The 23,283-nt window shown below is 38.0% G+C and overlaps 1 protein-coding gene across 1 annotated transcript in view; it reads right to left on the bottom strand.

Annotated features, from left to right (window-relative positions):
* Positions 1 to 3,591: 3,591 nt before the first annotated feature.
* The window catches only part of LOC124622260 (centrosomal protein of 135 kDa), a 362,362-nt gene continuing 342,670 nt past the window's right edge, over positions 3,592 to 23,283 (bottom strand). Inside the window, exons 22-23 of the mRNA XM_047147922.1 lie at positions 21,630 to 21,761; positions 3,592 to 3,800 (exon numbers count right to left, since the gene is read on the bottom strand). Coding sequence (XP_047003878.1) covers positions 3,785 to 3,800; positions 21,630 to 21,761 — 148 coding nt within the window. The 3' untranslated portion in view covers positions 3,592 to 3,784. The remainder of the gene's footprint in view (positions 3,801 to 21,629; positions 21,762 to 23,283) is intronic.

Raw genomic sequence — 23,283 nt, forward strand, 5'->3', positions numbered from 1 at the left:
GAGAAAGCAAGCCAAATGGTATGTGTGTTTCATTAAGACCAATGATGTTATTTTATTTCAATAAAACAAAACACATTTGGTAACAAAAATACCCAATACTGGAAAAATACCCATTACAAGACTGTACAATGTATTCTTGGTGAGGCAGTCACATTTCCTGAAATCCATCACCCACAGCCTCTGGCCTGCTGAGGAGCATGTGGTGTCACCGCCAGACACCACACTTGCTAGGGGTAGCTTTAAATCGGCCGCGGTCCATTAGTACATGTCGGACCCGCGTGTCGCCACTGTCAGGGATCGCAGACCGAGTGCCACCACAAGGCAGGTCTCGAGAGACTGAATAGCACTCGCCCCAGTTGTACGGACGACTTTGCTAGCGACTACATGGACGAAGCATTGCTCATTAGCCGAGCCAATAGTTAGAATAGCCTTCAGCTAAGTCAATGGCTATGACCTAGCAAGGCGCCATTAGTAACATTGCATGTATCTAAAGAGTCTCACTTGTATCGCCACAATCTCCAGATGTACCAAAAGGATGGATTAAAGTTAAGTAGTCCAGAAGCTACGTACTTTTCTTTACAGCATTCATTACGTATCCTGTTTCAGACCTCACGCCATCCTGCTTTAACTTAGCGCGTGCCTTTCGGCTTCCTCTCATTGTGTCTAGGCTGTCTTGTCTAGACACAACAGAGCACACCTATCCTGGGTCCATGGATAAACCATGAAAATCCACTGCATTATGCCACACGCAAACAAATCCTGCCTGTGGGCAGATCAGTAAGACTAGAACCAATGGGCAAGGCCTGCACATTAGTGGGAAAAGAAGGACTTCATATAGGCCAAATCTGTTAGAGATACCCACAGAAATGACCTGCAGTTTTGGCCCATTGCGGAAAACCACTTGTGTGGCCAGCTGTTCGTGTGTCACAGACACCATGTTGAAGAAATAAGACCACTGTGATCAACCCAGGCAACAGATAACTTGTGCAAATATCCTGAGAATCGATACCAATGAGGATAGATAGCAACTCACTGTAAAGATGATCGCTGAGCCGTAGACAAACATGTAGAAAAGACAATCACACTCCTACAACTAAATTTTCGGCCATAGCCTTTCTCAGAAAATGAGAGCACACACATATTCACAATCACTCAGACACACCTCATGCACACATAACCGCTGTCTCGAGCTGCTGCATCTACAGTCTCTGAGAATCGGATCCAAACAATCCACTCCTCACGCCCCCCTGCCTCTCGTCAGCAACTGCTGGGCTAGCAACAAGAAGTGGTGGCAGCACTGACTGCAAGCTGAGGGGAGTGGTAGGAAGGGGAGAAGCAGTAAGAAAGAGAGAGTAGGGAAGCGGTGCACATAATCAGCTGCACCCAGATAGTGATGATGCACGGCACCTGAATAAACAAACCATTTCATCTACTGACACAAAAATGAGATTTTTCCTGTGGTCTTTTTTTTTAAATTTCCCTGACACAATTGAAATTCCCTGATTTCCAGAACTTGTGTCGACACTGCCAGGAAGGTGCTTTAAGTTCACAGAGAATATATAAGAGGCATAAGCAGTCAAACTTAAAATATAATTGGATGTGGGAAGGTGTTGGTACATTGATGTAGTCGACGTCATATTTTTGATTACAACACCACACACACACACACACACACACACACACACACACACTGCCCCCCCCCCCCTCTCCCCCCCCCTACCCCCTCTCAGTAGTTCTCTCTGCCTCTCCCTCTCTTTATTTCATGCAGAGTTCACTTATTAATTATGGTGACCAGTTTTTACACCACTTACAGTTATTAGTGCAAGTCTTTAGGTCACCATGCACAAGTACAGTGCCAAAGCTTTCAACTGCGGCACAAAATAAACAGTACACATTTATCTAAAATTGACACAGTTCACATTTAGCTCAGTCCTTTAGTAATTTGCTAAAGATGAGTACACTTTGGTGGTTCATTTAAGACAGTCCATGATTAACATCACTACATCCAACACTCACTCACTTCAATGACAATCATAACATAGTTCATTTCAGACATTCGTTAATTTAGATTGCAGAGATCTCTTGAAAGTGATTAATCATGAAAGTATTTTATTTCTGCAGCGACAAGAGTAGATATTCTCGCATACAGAAGATACATAACAGTGGTGCAGGTCAACAAGAGTGCCTCATCTACATCTATATGGATGGATACTCTGCAAATCACACTTATATGTCTGGCAGAGGATTCATCAAACCAGCTTCTCAATAATTCCATATTATTCCAATCTCGAACAGCACACGGAAAAAACGAACACCTATATCTTTCCCTTATTTTATTATGACAATCATTTCTCCCTATGTACGTCAGCACCAATAATATATTTTTGCATTTGGCAAAGAAAGTTGGCGACTGAAATTTTGTGAGAAATTAACAATGTACAACTCACATCCTGTACCATGTCAGTGACACCCTCTCTCCCTGTTTCCCGATAATACAGAATATACTGCTCTTCTTTGAACTTTCTCGATGTACTCTGCCTATGACACAGATGTTGCTTGTTTAATTTCAAACTGAGGACTGACTGTTTTCGGCAACATCCGACAACTTATAGTTGGGCATGAGAGCAAATTGTTATTTTGAAAACTACACAATGCTTTAAAAATGGCTAGGTTGGGATTTACTTTTTTGATAAATAACAAGAATCAATGGAATTTAGGATTACAGAAAATGTCACTGGTTACAATAATTATAAAAATATGTGGACATTATTTTTCTTTCCCAACGTGAATGCCCCATGAATAGATGCCACATTGCAAAAAGTGGCAACTTACATGAATTTATTAATTAATGAGTTAATTGATCAATGCTGTATGTCACTTTGTCCAGAAAAATTAAGGTAACAAAAGTAAGCAGTTAGAGCCTGGAATCTAAGAGTGGTTTTGACGAAATCTGCAATGGAAAATGTTACTGGTTTAGAAATTCAAAGTTTAATTATTGCAGAAAATAATTAGCTTTTGGTAATTTAAAATACTTTGCAGGAAAACCAGAGTACTAAACTTTCAAATATTGTAGATACCCTTCTCAAATATAAGTATTAGCTCACAATTAACTGTAACTTTTAATTAACAGTGCCCTAATGAAAAATAATTCCACAAATAGAATCAGAACATTTTTAATAAAAGTCTGAATAATAAATGTAAGTAAAAGTTGATCATTTTAGGAACTTTTTGTTCTCAAGCAACTGCTGCATGTCGACAGGTAAACATGTTAAAAACATGAAACTTAGCAAAAAAATTTGGTTATTTCTGAGAGTAGAGAAACATAACAGATGGAAAGAATCCCCCTGTTCTGTCACAAGCTACTGGAAACCTTATCTGTGTGTATGGCTACTGCAGTGTCTCTCAAAGGCTTGTTCAAAATTTATATGATTTGTTAAGAAATTCTAGAAAATTTTATGAATTCTAAGACAAAAGTCAACATTAGATAAAAAGATTATGGGGGAAAAAGTAAAGAAAATTGGATCTGGTGAGAAGGGGAGAACCTGATAAGGAGAGACAAGAGGCAATAAATAAACAATAAACAGCTACAGATATGCCAAGGCAAATATTGCCTAGTTAACTTCTTTGTTAAAATACATACACATACACACACATTATGGACATCATGATTAAAACTGTGGTCTCAATTTCATTGAAGTGCAATTGAAGTTGTTCTTCTCTAATGGGTATCTTCAGTACTGAGAGTCCTGGAGTCTTCTTTCTGCATCTCACAGCATTCAGTATGTTACAATGTGCTGTAACTGTAAATATGAGCATAGTATAAATTACAGATGACTCATAAATATCCTCCAATTTTCACAGAAATTATTCAAAGACAAATAACAAATGTCACACAACAAGACTGAAATTCTGACAATAAAGTAATATCTATTTAAAACAATATTTTTAAGGAGCAGCAATAACACACAGATAATAGGATACCTTTTGCAACAGTCTTCTATTAATAACAATCATTTCAATGTAATTAAAGAATGTAAATGGACTGAATGGTTATGAAACATATTGCAAATAAGACCTGATAAATATCTGAAGCCATTTGAGTAACTAAATAAAAATTTAAAGACGAGTTCATGCAAACATGCATCTGATTTTCAATAGATATGAAATATATCTTTAAAAAAAAGATAGAAAGTACAGAAGTGATAACTGATTTTAAAAATGAAAAATAGCTTCTCAAAAGAAAACTAATATTTCATTCCGTTGGCAGTTTCAAAGCATGCTCTTCATAATACTGCATACAGCTTTCCTGGAGCCATTGTAGTTTTTATGTTCTTCACACAGGACAGAGATGTTCTTAGAGCTAATGACTAACACAACTGCCATGTTTATATTTACACAGCAGACTTTAATTAACTATTTTCCATTTACTGATTCACTGTTCAAAGAATGTTGTATTAAGTTTCAAAGTTCTCATGTCTGTAGCTCCAGGTCTTTTGGAAAGTCTCCAGGTAGTAAGGCAAATTCATACAGCAAGGATCATGCACACACAATCCTTTCAAGGTATTCTAGTAATAAAACAGTTCTAACTACTGGAGTCTCAATCAAATTATTCTGTACATGTACAGACAAGAAACTCTGAAAATGTGTCTCAGGAACACTCTGTCAGTATTTTTAGTCAACTTCCCACAGCTTTACATAATGTGGATTGTAAAAATCCACTTGAGAAATAAAGATGTATCACTTGCTTGCTATAACATATGCCAACTCTGTAACTCCAAATGCAAAGTTTGTTGTCTTACCATTCTTGGATAGTGTTTCCTATCAGCTCAGTAGGCTGTTTAGGAGCTATAATGTTAATGCAGCTTACATCATCACTCATGACAAGGTCCAGTATCGTTTTATACATAATGAACAGTCATGTAAAGACAAATTCTGATTTTAAAAATGAAAAATAGCTTCTCAAAAGAAAACTAATATTTCATTCCGTTGGCAGTTTCAAAGCATGCTCTTCATAATACTGCATACAGCTTTCCTGGAGCCATTGTAGTTTTTATGTTCTTCACACAGGACAGAGATGTTCTTAGAGCTAATGACTAACACAACTGCCATGTTTATATTTACACAGCAGACTTTAATTAACTATTTTCCATTTACTGATTCACTGTTCAAAGAATGTTGTATTAAGTTTCAAAGTTCTCATGTCTGTAGCTCCAGGTCTTTTGGAAAGTCTCCAGGTAGTAAGGCAAATTCATACAGCAAGGATCATGCACACACAATCCTTTCAAGGTATTCTAGTAATAAAACAGTTCTAACTACTGGAGTCTCAATCAAATTATTCTGTACATGTACAGACAAGAAACTCTGAAAATGTGTCTCAGGAACACTCTGTCAGTATTTTTAGTCAACTTCCCACAGCTTTACATAATGTGGATTGTAAAAATCCACTTGAGAAATAAAGATGTATCACTTGCTTGCTATAACATATGCCAACTCTGTAACTCCAAATGCAAAGTTTGTTGTCTTACCATTCTTGGATAGTGTTTCCTATCAGCTCAGTAGGCTGTTTAGGAGCTATAATGTTAATGCAGCTTACATCATCACTCATGACAAGGTCCAGTATCGTTTTATACATAATGAACAGTCATGTAAAGACAAATTCTTCCATTCTGGCATTTATAAATTAACATGCACTCAGTGTTCTATTCATTACAATGGGCAAACTGGCTCGATGTTCAGAATGAGATTTCAAGAGTGCTGTTATGTTGTTATGGTCTTCAGTCCAGAGACTGGTTTGATGCAGCTACCCTATCCTGTACATGGTTCTTCATCTCTGAGTAAATACTGCAACCTACATCCTTCATCTTAGTGTATTTATCCCTTGGTCTCCCGCTACGATTTTTACCCTCCACACTTCCCTCCAATACTAAATTGGTGATCCCTTGATGCCACAGAATGTGTCCTACCAACCAATCCCTTCTTCTAGCCAAGTTGTGCCACAAATTCCTCTTCTCCCCAATTCTATTCAGTACTTTCTCATTAGTTACGTGATCTACTCATCTAATCTTCAGCATTCTTCTGTAGCACCACATTTTGAAAGCTCCTATTTTCTTCTTGTCTAAACTATTTATCGTCCATGTTTCACTTCCATACATGGCTACACTCCATACAAATACTTTCAGAAAGGACTTCCTGACACTTAAATCTATATTTGATGTTAACAAATTTTGATTCTTCAGAAACACTTCCCTTGCCATTGCCAGTCTACATTTTATATCCTCTCTACTTCAATCATCATCAAGAACATATGCTCACTAAAATGGGTGCAGTTAAAAATAATTCTTCCATTTAAAAGCTGGTGAACATGCAGAAACTGTTTTAGATTTTCTCCAAATTTTGCATTGGGCCCCTAACAATAAAACACTGACTTTGCTGGAGGAATTAGAGATTGTGAAACACTCTCATGCAGATAAAGATATAAGTCTTAATGACCAACTGATTACCAAGAATCAAATGTTTTATGATTCAATGATGACAATGTTTCAAAGCATATAGCTGAGCTCTGGTATAACTCTCCTCACAAAGATGTTAATTTATTTCTGGTTGGTATAGGAGCTGTAATATCCATGTATTTCTTATGGACTTCTCGTTTTCACTTTTGGCGCCAACACATGGCCCCCAGCTGTTAGATACTTTATATCTTCTTTAATAGTTTTTACATTTGTTTTACTTTATGACCTATTTTAAACCTATTTTTTCATTTGTATTCCACATCTACACCAACACTCTGCAAACCATTGTGAGGTGAATGGCAGAGCGTATGTTCCATTGCACCAGTCATTAGGGTGCCTTCCCATTCCATTCACATGTTGAGTGAGGGAAGAATGTTTGAATGTCTCTGTGCATGCAGTAATCATTCTAATCTTATCCTCATGATCCCTATGTGAATGATACATAGAGGACTGTAGTATATCCCTTGAATAATCATTTAAAGCCAGTTCTTGAAACTTTGTTAATAGACTTTCTCAAGATAGTTTATGTCTGTCTTCAAGAACCTGCCAGTTAAGTTCCTTCAGTATCTCTGTGACACTCACCCACAGATTAAACAAACCTGTGACCATTCATACTGCCCTTTTCTGTATAAGTTCAATATCCCCTGTTAGTCTTATCTGGTATGGGTCCCACACACCTCAGCAATATTCTAGAACACCCACACGAGTGATTTGTAAGCAATCTCTTTTGTAGACTGATTGCACTTCCCCAGTATTCCACCAATAAACCAAAGTCTACCATCTGCTTTACCCATGACTGAACCTATGTGATCATTCCATTTCATAACCCTACAAAGCGTTACACTCAGGTATTTGTATTACTTGGCCAATTCCAACAGTAGCTCATTGATATTGTAGCCGTAGGATACAACATTTTTATTTTATTTTTTATTTTGTGAAGTGCAAAATTTTACATTTCTGAACATTCAGAGCAAGTTGCCAATCTTTGAACCACGAAGAAATCTTATCAAGATCTGACTGAATATTTATGCAGCTTCTTTCAGATAGTACTCCATTATGGATAACTGCATCATCTGCAAAAAGCCTGATTTTACTATTAATATTGTCTGCAAGGTCATTAACATACGACATGCACAGCAAGGGTCCCAACAAACTTCCATGGGACACATCAAAAGATATTCTGCTACAGCACTCACTGAAGGCATCACAACTGCTCTCTTGGTGGCCAAACGTGTTTTCTTCAGCATCTTTCTATCCATAACTCTATGCTTTGTTTTAACCTATTATGCAGTAATCTCTGTTTCTTTAGAAGTTTCTTTACAGTGACTGTATACCATGGAGGTTCCCCAGTGACTGTTCTACTGGGTACATATCTATCCAGTGTGTGGTCAACTACTCTTTTAAACCTGAGCCAGAATTCCTTTAAATGTTCCTGACCTGTGCTGAAAGTTTCAAGTGCCTCATTGAGATATGGCACTACTGATTTTTTATCTAGTTTACTGAACTTATATATCTTTCTGTTTGTTTTAGTTGCCCTTTGTACTTTGGTAATCATTGTTGCTACATCCATGTCTTGGTCATTAACACCAGTTACAATGTGGACATCCTCAAAGAGGTCAGGTCTATTTACTGCCAATGGATCCAACATATTTCCAGCATGAGTTGGTTGGTTGGTTGGTTGGTCTGTCTGTGGGATTGAAGGAACCAGACTATCTGTTCTAGGTAGTTTTCAGAGAAGACATTTAATAAAGTTTCACAGATGTTTTATCACGCCCACCACTAACAAAACTGTAATTTTCGCAATTAATTGTTGGATGATTAAAGTCTCCACCAAGGATTACAGTATGACTGGGGAACTTGCATACAAGTGAACTGAAGTTTTCTCTAAAGCTTTTGGTTACATCAGGAGATCAACCTGGTGGGCAATAGAAGGATCCAATTATCATTTTATGCCCATTCCTGATCCTGAGTCTTGCCCAAACAGTCTCACATGCAGCTTTAATTTTTATCTTGGTGGATATGAGTTTCTTGTCTACCGTGACAAATACACCATCTCCATTTCCCATTTGCCTATCCCTTCGATATGCACTTTAATTTTCCCCAAAATTCCCACTGCTATCAATTTCAGGTTTCAATCAGCTTTCTGTACCTAGAATTATGTGAACTTCACCGTTTTTCATGAGCTGTTCACTGGCACTTTGTTACAAATGCTTCAGTAGCTTACAATTAGAATTTTAATACTCTGACCCACGGGAGGCATTTCTTTCGATCTTATGCTGACACTTCTGGGTTCCATACAGCTATCATCATCTGGATTGGATGGAGAGTCACCATATCTGAAAAAAACCTCGTGCGCACCCCACACACAGTCAGCTACTGAAATAGCAGCCTCTGATGTGTAGTGCACACCTGACCTAATTACAAGGACATTACAGTTCTGAACCCTATAGTGCAAGTCCAGACAGTCCCAGCCTAGCTTGTCACAGAACCTTCGGAGTCTCTGGTTCAGTCCTTCCACTTGACTCAGAACCAAAGCACCACAATCAGTTCTAGGGACAATGCTGCCTATTGTGAGCTTCACTGAAACTATTCATGCAAGATTGGTCTCCTCAACCTTCTCTGCCAGTTGCTGGAATGACCCAAGACTGACCTCAGAGCCCACACAACAGGCATGTTCCAATATTCACCACAATCTGCAGTTGGGTGCACCCTGTTATCTCAATAGCTGCCAGAATAGCCTCTTCAACACATTGAATGTGGCCCCCCAAGCATACACATTGAGTGTACCTGGTGTCCTTTCATGTCCCTTGCTGCCATTACCCTAAGGGGTACTATCATTCGCCGTATGTTTGAACTGTTGACAATTAATAGATCCCTATCCTTTTGACATTAGCTACCACTATATGTTTTACTTTATTTTTATATACTGTACTTTAAAACATCCAAAAGCCACCTAGTGGACTTTCCCTGCACTGCATCAGCAGCATCCAGCCTGCCAGTCTCACAGTGTGTGCACATACGTGGTCATGTATTCACAGCCACTGCAATTTGTTTTCCAGTATTTGTGTCAAGATTAGAAGTGTGGCCCTACCTTACCATAAGTGCATGCCTTTGCAGAAGATAAGAATTATCGTCTCCTTCATGATTCCATACCAATCTGGCTTTTTGTTACTAGTCTAGAGCAAAATAAATAAATATTTATACATATTTTCCATTCTAGGTGCATACCAAAAGTTATGGCTACTTTATGTTTAGGAACTGTGGATAATACGCTAGTCTTAAGTCCATCTCCACTCTGATGTTACTGTAGTATTTTAAATAAGTTACTACCAGCTTCTCTTGCCAGATAGGGCTATAGCCCTCATCTGTTTTTATGTATTTTTTCCATGCAGAAATTCTGAAGATGCCTCAAAAAGGCTTGTTTTGATTACTCCAACCTTACAACCACTCTACACTTGTCTTATTCCCAATTCAGAATGGAGATCGAACAAGGTGGCGCAGTGGTTAGCATACTGGACTCGCATTCTGGAGGACGATGGTTCAAGCCCGTGTCCAGCCGTCCTGATTTATGTTTTATGTGATTTCCCTAAATCCCTGCAGGCAAATGCCAGGATGGTTCCTCTGAAAGTGCATGGTCAACTTCCTTCTGCATCCTTCTCTAATCTGATGGGACTGATGGCCTCGCTGTTTGGTCCCCTTATCTCAAATCAACCAATCAGAAGTGAGTTAGCCTTAATTTAGATTTTCTGTTTATGTGTGTTTATGTAGATCATTATTTTGTTATATCATTTGCTTACTGTGACTTTGATTATTGTTGTGAGAGACTGTGAATGTAGCCAGCTGCCCAGACAGTGCCTTCTTGTACTGGTGGCTTACTGTTTGACGTTGATTAAGGCAAGGCTGGAGTATTGTCTTGTAGGAGGTACAAAGCAAATTGTTGCCAGAGAATGGTTAGCAGAGCAAGGCTTAAAGCAACAGCAAAACAATATTTCCCATTGCTGAATGACTGCTGTGCACTTTCTGATTAAAGTTATCATTAACTAAATAATCATCAGATTTTTTTAAAGTAAGGTAACAGCTTGTCTCCTATAATGGTTGCTAGCACATCTCTTACTTCATGTTAGATTAATTTTCCAACTATTTTCAGCAATAATCTGTGGAGGTGGGTGTGATATATTACATAAATAATTTTCACAATGGCTGTTTGCGGAGATGCAATGTGAATTACATATGTCCTTGTAGATGCATCCTATGTGTCCCTGGGCACAATGTAAACTGACACGGACATCCCCAATTACAGACACGGACCACTGTCCAATACATGATGTTTTGGGTAATCATTTACATCTTCTTCAAATACCATGTATTAGTTTGCCTGTGTTCTGATGACAATGCAAAAATAATCCACAGCAATACATCTAAGGGGATATTCAAGATGTACGTAACAAACACGGGTTACTATATATCACGTGTCAGTGTCTGTTTTGATAAAAGGGGTATTGATATAACTTTCAGAGTTCATATTCAATGTCTACTAAAAACCACAAAACTGTTGGCAAATGTTTTATTACACAGCTGACACATGCATTAATTTTAAATACAACAAAACAAAATTTGGCAACTACTATATACGTGTTTCAGAAAGAACTTGTTGGTGCTAAGGTATAACATGTTTGTTGTTAGTACTTTGTAGCAAAGAACTTTAGATACTACTGGTTTCAGGGTCAGGACACAAGCAGTGAGTAGGCAGAAGAGCAGATCGTGCTGAACATGGTCGCGAAGGAATCTTGTAACGTAGGGAAGAAGCTGTTGCGCCCGGGCTGGCAGATCGCCGAGTCGGAGACAGAGCACGAGTGGCAGGGCAAGTCCTGCAGTAACAGCACAACAAACCTGCCCACAGCTTGTACTTACATAGAATACTGTATGACATGGTACAGACTACAGCTAAAACTATGTTGTAATCATAACAGGCTGCAAGATATAGTAGGTTATTGTACAAAGGAAGCAGGATTACAAGTGACAAAAATTAAAAATTTGAAGCTCCAGGTACCACTTGTTTGGACTCAAATTTGGACCTGGTACAGTGAGAAAATAAATCATATCAAAATTCAAGTAATTTTAATAACAGAATTTGAGCCTTGATGATGTGAAACTATAAGAGTGTGGAAAAGTCAGGAGGATAATGACTGGGCTAGCTATGTAGAAATGTAAGCAACAGCACATGACACTTTATATGAAGTGAATTAAATGTACTTACATGAAATCATTTCTTTGCAAACCATTCAGATACCCTAATCAGCAGTGTAATGAATATGTTGTGACAACTGCAAATTTATGCCAGCCAGGGCTTGGTTGCAGTCACCTTAATCACTTTTTCATTGTAAATGATATTTCCACATACAATTACAAAATACTGCATACAGATGTTCTTCCATGGGGTATGTGTGAATAACATCACTAGGAGAAATGATCAGGTAAACAGCTATCAGAGAACATTGATAGCAATGAACAGAATCCACAGGTGGAAACATCAGTGACAATATCAGTCAGATTCAGATTTGGAGGTGTGGTCAGATAAGCTAATGCTTCAGGTGACTGCATGTGAAAAGCAGGAAATCTCTGCACAAGTCTTGGTCTCATACAAATTATCACTTACCACAACATATTCATCGCAAGGCACTTTACTACGAAGTTTGCATTTCTTTGCTGCTGCAGGATCAAAGTATTGCACTTTTTTGTAGTGTTTATTGTATGATGAAAATGGATTCTGTACAATAACTGCTGCTGCTCTACACAACTGCCATGTCACTGAGAGGTCTGTGAAGATGTGCTACAACTGAATCTTCATCCACATGAAATAGTAGCGAATTCTCTGGTGTACTACTGGTTAGTTAGTTTCATGTTCCATAGATCATTTGCATGCTTAATCGTAATGATGCAGAATAAGTCATTTTACATTCAAATTACACATTCATTTGTAGCTATGACTACATGCTGACCATTTACATTAAAATAAAAAAAATACAAATGTGAGTTAGTAATTCCTACCCACCACCTTTCACAGATTACAGAAATAAAAGTTATACTACAGAATAGAAGGAGCTGTCAAGGAAAAACTGTTTTAGTTTGTATTTAAATTTAACTTTGCTGTCTGTCAGACATTTTATATCACTGTGCAAGAGATCAAATATTTTGGCTGCAGCACTGTTCATCCAGTTTTGTGCTAAAAACAATATTATATGGAGTAATGTACATCATCTTTTCTTCTGATATTGTTATTGTGTAATCACTTACAACAAACTTCATGGGGAAATAAATACAATGTGAACTAATTAATTCCTTGAAAAAATATCCACAAAATAATCATTGGTGAGAACCATGCATTATTTGCACTGCACAATTTTGGGCAATGCAGACTTTTTTTTGTTTTCAAAAATCTGTTACCCAGAACATTATTTCATATGACATTATTGAATGGAAATGTGAAAAAAATGTCAACTTACTAGTCTCTCAGCAAGATTTGTAAAGATTTTAAGTGGAAATGTTGTGACACATTATTGAATGGAAATGTGAAAAAATGTCATCTTACTAGTCTCTCAGCACGATTTGTAAAGATTTTAAGTGGAAATGTTGTGACAGCCGTGTTGCAAAAATGTGTGAACTGACCACAACTGTTCACAGCCAGCAAAAGATAGCTGCATCAAGTATCCATCAGTGTGCCTACTTACTAACAGGCATAATTTTGGAAACATGTGGTGTGCACGGGCATTGGTCAACAAAAAGCAACAGCAGTCCAAACTAAGCACTGTACAGTACAGACAAGTCTTGCCACAATCTATAACTGCAACTCACGGACTACTTGAGTAGAGCTTAATGCAGGCTCCCCATGGACGCATATGGAGGTTTGTTTGGTGCACTCTGTTTATTTTTGCTCTCACTTCATCACATCTGCAATATACATGGCACCTCATGATCATGGGTAAAGTTCACTTCGTTCTGGACACGTGTCCAAAATTCTCCCATGGTCAGGTGATCAGTCAATGGGCTCATCACTGAGGAGTGTATATCCTCTAGGACAGTGTTCCAGTGGAACAGCAATGCATCACCTTGCTAAGATTGCCATTTAAGAGACATTGCAATCAGATTTCCTTTTTGTCACTTGTTCATTTACTCATTTGTGAAGAATAAATATATTTTTGGCGAACATGTACTTATTCATTTCCGTCACCACACTGTCCCTATAGATTACATCCTGAACACAGTGCATAGGTGTGGCAGTAAATCAGGCTCACTGTATGACTGGCATGTAAGTGGCAATACCCACATGTTCTCACTTCAGTGTCACTGAACTAAGTTGTTTTAGGAGTTCAATGATGTGTTTGCTCCAATTTAAATTCTCATCAATATGGACAACTAAAAAGTTTGAAGTTTCCACCCTATTTATTATTTCCCTACCATGTAAGTGCTTTAGTATCCGCAGATGTGTAGAACTGAATATGTCGTGTCTTTGAAATTGAGAGCAGTATCTTTTGCGGAAAACCACTCAATAATACTTTTAAAAATATTACAGGATTTACCATTTCTTCTGTTATTGTATGTATGTATGTATGAATGTTCCACACTAACTCTTTCTCAGATAATCAGCACTGAGAGGATTGTACTCTGCTGGATTAACAAAGTTAATCAAATTAAAGTAATTCCCTAATTCTATTTTATTGTTGCTTGACAATGGGAAGTCATTATATGGCAATAAGAGCTGTGCACCAACTGTACACACTGCATAATAAATTTGCTACTCTTTCTAGAGTCCTTTTTTTTCATTACTCATGCATTTTCATCAATAAAACATGCTGAGAGAGTGCAGTGCAGAATGATGAAATTCTATGAGTGTTTGTGGGGAATGTGAAGGAGCATTATTGTACACATTTTCAATGGCTTCAATCTAAATCTCTAAATCAGAGTCCAAATTAGCACATGGTTGCTATTTTGATTGTTATATTACTTCCTTTTGCATTTCAAACATTTGAAGTTTTATTGAAAAATTGACTACTTCTAGTGTAACAATCCCACTAATGTTAATCAAATCTATAAATATCAACTGGTTTAATTCAATCTGATAAACTGTATACGAGTACTATAAAAATTGTTAAAACTGTATAATTATACTAGTGTAGTATACAAATACATTAACACTGCATATCAAATATTAAATGATCTGGTCGATCAAAATTTATCTTAACACACTGTAATGCACAAAGCAATACAGACAACAAATAAAAGCAATAATTACATGTGTGTCAGTTAAGAGTTGTGTATAAGCAATATGATTCATGGCTGAAGCAATCATCTATTCCATTCTGTAAATATCACATAGAGAAGACGTTGAGTTGCAAACGGAAACATCAAAAAGACTGCTATACATTTGAGCTTTCAATCAAAGTGCCTTCTAAGGTTAAACTCACACGCTCATGGCCACTGTCTCTGTCCACTAATACCGGACTGCATACAGCAACCTGATGGGAGAAGCCACCTGTGAGTGGTGGTATGTAATGAGGCTGGGGTGTGGTGGGGGAGGGGGAGGGATAGCAAAGTGTGAGTGGGAGAGAGTGTAGTGCTGCTTGTGGGAGTGTGCAGGGACATGGTAGGAACAAGGCAGGACAGCTGGAGGAGGGGGGGAGGAGGTTAGAGGGACCGCATGCTCCTCCATATCCACATCCAGTGACGCCGGTGACGCCTGTAGGCTGAGGATGACACAGTGGTCGGTCAGTACCTTTGGACCTTCCTGGCCTGTTCGGACGGAGCTTAGTTTAGTTTAGAGGAGGGAGAAAATGACTAGTGTGTGCTATGTAGTGCTGGAGTGGGAGCACAGAAGAGGATGGGTGGGTAAGGACAAGCACTAGTGACGGTTGTGGTCAGAGGGGTTATGGGAACATGGAATATATTGCAGGGAGTGTTTCCACCTGCACAGTTCATAAAAGCTGGTGTTGGTAGGAAGGATCCAGATGGCACAGGTTAATAAGCAGTCACTGAAGTGAAGCAAGTGATGTTGGACAGCATGTTCTGCAACTGGGTGGTCCAGCTGTCTCTTGGGCAAAGTTTGTCAGTGGGCGTTCATGCAGAGAGGCAGTTTGTTGGTTGCCACACCCACATAGAAAGCAGCACAGTGGTTGCAGCCAAGTTTGTAGATCACATGACTGCTTTCACAGGTAGCCCTGCCCTTGATGTGGTAGGTGATGCCTATTGCTGAACTGTAATAGGTGGTGGTGGTGGGCGCAAGTACAGGACATGTATTGCATCTAGATCTATTGCAGATATATGGGCCATGAAGCAAGGGTTTGGAGACCAGGGATGGAAAAGGGATGGGCAGTGGAATACAACTGTGAGAGGGGTGGGAAGGATAGTGGGTAGGACATTCCTCATATCAGAGCACCACGAGAGATGGTTGAAATCCTGGCAAAGAATTCTTAGCTGCACGGACTGGGCAGCTTTCTACATGGACATGACAACCAACACAGAATATCTCGTCATGCCACCACTTACAAAACTGTAACAATCCCAACTGATTGTTGGATTATTAAAGTCTCCTCCACTGATGTCTGTATGATCACGGAACTTATACACTACTATTGTAGCATTTTTCTTTGCTGCTTCTGTACTTTTAACTTTTTCATGATAGATTTCATTTACTTTTGCATGGACATGAATTAAAAAGTTTGCACAGCATTTTGGTTTTTAAAAAATAGTGAAATAGTGTGTGTGTGTGTGGGGGGGGGGGGGGGGGGGAGAGAGAGAGAGAGAGAGAGAGAGAGAGAGAGAGAGGTAGAAAAGGTATCTTAACATCTTCTGTAGGAATGTTTTGACTCTTCATGTACAACACAATGAAGAAAGAAACACAGTTTGTCAGTGCAAGACACTATCATCACATTTTTACACCTAAAAATCCAAAATTTCCAATACTAAAATTATGAATAATAACTATGGACTACATTTTATGCTGTCATTTCCTACAACTGTTGGTATTCTGGTTCACTATTGACATTTTAGCTCTCTGAGTCAGGAGTAGATGTGGATTTTAAGTGTTCTAACAACAAAATATTACTTTTTAATAACTCAAATAGAAAAAGTAATTGTTCAGATTTATTTTTGTACTAGCTGTACCTGGCCAAACTTAAAAAGGAAAAGAAAGAACCAGAGAAAATACACATTTCTCGTATGTATGGGAAATGGATATATATCCTAATCTTCTTTTCTCCAATGTCTCTGTCCATCTTCTACTCCCCCATGTCTTCATCTCCTCATGCCTCCATCCCCCCCCCCCCCCCTCTCTATGTCCATCTCCTCCTTCCTGTTTTCTGTTTCCATTTCCTCCCACCCCTCTGTCAATCTCCTCATCTCCTCTTCCCTCCTCTCTCTGGCCCTGAACCTTGCTTATTGTTATTACACATTCAGATTCTGTAGTAAATAAACCAACGTTATATGTATTTGTACACACACACACACACACACACACACACACACACACACACACACACACACACACACACACACGCGTCTAAACGTTTATTACAGTAACGTGAAAAAATTGGAACTAAATTGGAAATGTTCATTTTGAGAATTATGGTGACAAAGTTTTCCCTACATGCATTAAAAAGAGATATATATACCTAAAAACAACACACCCAAATTAGGAATCTATGTTGTGTCAAAATTTCAGAATAGTCGGTCAAGAAGTTTCAGTGAATAATGATTTTTATCAAACTAACATTTACATTTTTATTACATATATACCAGATGGCATTCCTGTAGATATATAAAAACATCCAGGTATTCGAATGCAATGTTGTGTCAAAATTTCACAGCATGAAGAATGTTCAGAGATTTGCAATTTTGAAGAAATGAATATCTACATATGGAAAATGTAGATGTTCCTAATTGCAAATCTCCCAAAGTTTCTGACTGAATGCTTTGAAATTTTGACATAATGTTGCACTGGAATATGTACATGTTTTTATATACATGATTTTTAATGTAATTTAATATATAATTTTTTTATAAATTTAATAATAAAGAAAGGCTGTTACAAAAAATCTCAAAAGCTATACATATTGTATACCATATATTAAAGAAATAGGTGCCTAAAAATGCACACTAAAGCAATTGGTCAAGAACTTTTGGAGAAATATGATTTTCAACAAATGAACACTCAAATTTTTATTTATGTAGACTGCTTGAAATCAGTCTCCATTTCCGTTACAAAACTCTCATTTCAAGGAGCCTGGGAACAACACTGTCTGTACTACAAATATTACCATCTCTTCTCTTAAGAAATTCTACTTCTTCCAGCTGACAGATGTGATCTGATCCTTAATCTTTTGCAAATACGTGATAGAAACTTTTGTTGCTGCAATAAGAACTGTCACTGATACCTACAGATTATAGATGAAATAAATCACACATTCTGAAGGACAGACAACATTAAACAAAGATGAGGTGACTTACCGAACGAAAGCGCTGGCAGGTCGATAGACACACAAACAAACACAAACATACACACAAAATTCAAGCTTTCGCAACAAACTGTTGCCTCATCAGGAAAGAGAGAAGGAGAGAGAAAGACGAAAGGATGTGGGTTTTAAGGGAGAGGGTAAGGAGTCATTCCAGTCCCGGGGGCGGAAAGACTTACCTTAGGGGGAAAAAAGGACGGGTATACACTCACACACACACACATATCCATCCACACATATACAGACACAAGCAGACATGTCTTTAAACATGTCTGCTTGTGTCTGTATATGTGTGGATGGATATATGTGTGTGTGCGAGTGTATACCCGTCCTTTTTTTCCCCTAAGGTAAGTCTTTCCGCTCCCGGGATTGGAATGACTCCTTACCCTCTCCCTCAAAACCCACATCCTTTCGTCTTTCCCTCTCCTTCTCTCTTTCCTGATGAGGCAACAGTTTGTTGCGAAAGCTTGAATTTTGTGTGTATGTTTGTGTTTGTTTGTGTGTCTATCGACCTGCCAGCGCTTTCGTTCGGTAAGTCACCTCATCTTTGTTTTTATATATAATTTTTCCCACGTGGAATGTTTCCCTCTATTTTTTATATATATATATATATATATATATATATATATATATATATATATATATATATATGACAATGTCACTACTGAGTTACACCTGACTGTGCCTGGAGCATACAAAAGATTTTTTGGGGGTTCTATATATATATATATATATATATATATATATATATATATATATATAGAGAGAGAGAGAGAGAGAGAGAGAGAGAGAGAGACTGCATACCCAACTGTTAAAAGCATTGCACACGAAGAGTTCTAGGTTTCAGTCTGACATACAGTTTGGATTTGACAAGCCTATACACTGCTGCATAGTAAAAAGACTCATCCTGAATTATAAAAAAACTCTTCTAACCTTAAAAAGGCACTTACAAATCAAGCTTTTTCAAGGTAACATTGTTCTGGTGCTAGCTGTTATTCATGATTCACTAATGAAACTGCTGATAGAAGCGGTCAATAGCTTTGAGTCATTAGAGTGAGTCGTCCTTGCTTCCTTCAATAGTTTGTTAAGTCCAGTTGACATGCAGCAATCTGTGCTTCTACATACCTCAGATAAATGATTTGCAAGGGACCATGTCACATGACAAAATGCACCAACCAATGTCACTACTGAGTTACACCTGACTGTGCCTGGAGCATACAAAAGATTTTTTGGGGGTTCTGTACCTCAACTGGCAAAATTTGAACCGTTATAGGATCACTTTGTTGCCGATCTGTCTGCCTGTCAGTCTATGAAGACTTGTTTTTGTCAGGGACAGGTAAGTTTCACAGTACAAGTAAAGAGAAAAATCCAAAGCTGTTAATTGGTAATTACGTCACCTGTTTTTTTCTATTTTTTGTCCACCCATCTGTTTAAGTTTGTCAAGAACCCTTTTTCTTATGAATGGGTAGAGGTATCAAGTTGAAATTAATGTCAAATATTAAGGTCTACAGTCCCCTGATGTTGTAAAAAATTTAAGTTTGTTATTCAGTGCAATAAAAAGATAGGGCCACCTGTAAGGACCCCTTTTTCTCAGGAGCATCAAGCTGAAATTTATGTCGAACACTAAGGTCTATGGTCTCTTGGCAGTGTATATAATTTAAGCTTCTAAGGCAAAGTGATCAAAAGATAGGGCCATATATGTGACATATTTTGCTACTCACATATTCACTCTTCAAAACCTATAGATAAACTATCTATATACACGTTGGGCCTGCTGGTTCAGCGGTAAAGCATATGCCTGGAAACTGGTTGGTCCGGGGATTGAATCTCAGCTGGACCATGGATTATTCAATTTTGTTCTAATCTAGCCTTCCCCTCTCAACAATGTGAGGAGTCACCAGAAACAAGAAGTAGTTCAGATTCCACTTTAAACTGTGTGTTCCCTTTCCCCAGTTGGATAACTGGGGTATGTCAGGGACACACAAGTCACAGAAATGGCATCCAATAGAAAGACATGCAACAGGCCATTGAACCACACGAAATTATTATTATTATTATTACCATCATCATCATCATCATCATCTACAAATATAATTGAGTTTGCACAGAAACCTCAGTCTGTGAGTCCTACTTGCACTTGTTCAGCTCCCCCCCCCCCCCCCCCCCCCTGTCCAGGTAATGATAGCTGTAGGAGATCCTGAAGTGCTGTGTATGATCCAAAGAAATGTTCCCATTACCCCCCCCCCCCCCCCCCCCCCACATGAGACTACTAAAATCCTAGTGAACAAGTGAGAAGCATTTGTAACAAACTGCAAGAGTTTGAAGCAATTCCAAAACACAGTGGAGTTCATATAATTCTAGGTACCTGAAATTGATAGTAGTTAAATTCTGAGAGTCAATCTAACAGTATATTGAAAGGATAGGCTTGAAAGGATAGGCTACTGAGAACAGGAAGTGGTGTATTTGTTGCAGTAGACAAGAAGCTCAGATTCACAGGGATAGTAGTAAAAGATGTATTTGTTAAAGATATTAACTGGTTTTACACAAACTGATTGCCTTTAAACATTTGAAAATGATGTCACACTCAGTTTTGTATTGTCAAAAATACCACACCTCCTATAACTGCAGTGTACTAACAAAAAATAATGAACAGAATAGACAGTTCTGTCTTTTAGGGTGTGCACATTGATGAAATCGTAAACTGAAAAACCATATAGTAGACATGCTGGAACTTTCAGGTTCAGCTACTTCTGTCATGAGATAATTGCCAACTTTGGAACTCAAAAAAAGTGAGTTGATATCTTTTCCATGTTTCCATTCATTGACATCCTATGGGAGGATATACTGCAGTAACTCCTTGCTTAGGGAGGTACTGCAAGACAGAATGTGAATAGAATCAAGTATGTATTTCACACATATGCATCTTGCAGGCATCTCTTTAAGAAACTGGGGACATTAACCAAAACCTCACATAACTTTTATTCACAGATGAAATTTATTGTCCACGGTTCATTGCAGTGTGAAAGTAGCAGAGATATTTACAAATATATTATAAGAAAGAAAAATTATCTAGACTTTCCTCTGATAAATTTAGCTTTAACACAGAAAAGAGTGAAATAACAAGTTATAAAACTCCTTGACAATCTGTCTTTTGAAATACAATGTCCCATGGATTAAGCTTGTAGGCCTTAGAGGATTTCTTTTTTTGAAGAGAAATAAGTAATCAGTCACAATCTGTAAATAGCCAGTATTCCTTTCCTGTTCATCTGCTCCCTCTCTCCCCTACCATCAGCCACACTTCTGCAAAGCACCCTACCACTCCCCACCTCCTTTCTCCCCTTGCCCACTCCTCACTACACAACTCCTCATCCCAGTCAAACTGCAGTGCCAGCACGATCTAGTGAGCCAGAGTGGTTTTGTGTGTGTGTGTGTGTGTGTGTGTGTGTGTGTGTGTGTGTGTGTGAATGTGCCAGTTGACTGTATGTAAACCACAATGAATTTCAATGCCTGACAGCATTATTATTTGACAGCTTCACTCAAGAAACAAGAGATAATTCATTAAGATATTTTTAAAAACTGAATATCAAGCAATACAGGAGTAACAAATGTACCTCACCTTCTAGATTCGTCTAGCATGCGAGCCCGTTCAAAACGTTCATTTGTAATCTGCCTCTGTAGGTCTGCCACTTGCCTGCTGTACTCAGCTGCTTGGGTCTGGTAACGTCGAAGATCTGCTGCCCCTGCATCTCTTGTGAACAAAACAAATATACCAGCTATAATAAAAATTCCAAGAAATTGCTGATAAAACTATACATAAATTATTGCAAGTAAAATATCACAACATGCCATCAGAAAATTGTGAGAAAAGTATACATGTACAGCACATAGACAAGGCGTGTATTCTGAATTATGGATGGACTAAAGGTGCTTGGAGTGAACATTGTAACACAAAAACAGAGAACAAGTAGGTACATGTGGAAGCACAAACATTTAGTAGTATTTCTTCATACCACAGGAGAATTTCAGACAGATACTGCAGAACAGTTTTCACTGATGCTTCACAGAACAAAGAAAGCACGGCAGGTATAATACATTTATATCACTTTGTAACACTGTAACAGCCATTTTACATGATGCATTAAAGGCCAGAAGAATTTTATGTACACAAAACAGAATTAGGACCAGTATTAATATGATGAGAGACAGAATTGATGGCCAGTACTTAACTTGAGAAGACAGAATGTATAGTACTGCTGATAGACACATTTAAAAATAAAATTGGGGTACTATCTTGGCTTTCAGAAATAACACTCACTTCCATGGGAGGATGAGAGGGATGAGTTTGGAAAATTTTTAAGAAAAGCTAGGTTACTTTCACCCCGGGATAAAATAGGCCCACCTGTAGTGATGACCAGAACAGACAAATATGAACGAGATGGTGTCAGACAGAGTATGCCAGAGATAATACATTGATACACTGTGCCAACTTCAGCACACAGATAATGATAGAGTGAGACATACAGATGGATTAGGTGGAACAGAAACATGAGACTGTGATGGTAAGATTTTTCTTTGTCTGCTTGACAATGATAAAAGAATGAATGATGTCCTAGTCTAGTACAGGGTTGACTAGTGTCAAACAATGACTATTCAATTCATGTTGCAACTGTGATACAAATGACAAAATTCTTCTTATGACAAATTATTAGAATAGGCTGCCATGTTGAGTAGGGCATTATCCAATGGTGAATGTGTTTCAGTTTGCACAGCAAATATTAATTTCAGAACTTCCTTTAAGATGTACTGACTGCAGCTTGCTTGTGAAATTTGCCAAGTGTTGTACTAGGTGACAAGTGCAAAGTACTTCACTGTTGTAGTCAGGAAAATCATTTGTTTGTAAATGTATGTTACCGAGTACAGTAATAAGTAAAATAATTAAAAACTCATTCTGCCAAAGAGAATCAAGAGAGCTTGTAATAGTAAGGCACCAAATTTTAAAGATAGTTATCTTGCCATGACATATTCTTGTTATATAGGAAAAACAATTATATGTTTGTTAACAATGACAGTGAAGTTCACAGCATTTCCTAGTTTCCTTTTCTAAGCATGTCATTTTATGTTTTGAATAATTTTATTGTTCCTTAGGACAGCTGTCACATCCACAAGTATTCTGAAAGTTTATAACACAACACTGGTCTCAATTGTTCTATCAGAATTTTTAATAGGATCACAGTCTCTGAGCAGTCAAAGAATTTGCAATGAGGTGGTCA

This window comes from Schistocerca americana, chromosome 7 (assembly GCF_021461395.2).
Source record: "Schistocerca americana isolate TAMUIC-IGC-003095 chromosome 7, iqSchAmer2.1, whole genome shotgun sequence".
NCBI classification, from domain to species: domain Eukaryota; kingdom Metazoa; phylum Arthropoda; class Insecta; order Orthoptera; family Acrididae; genus Schistocerca; species Schistocerca americana.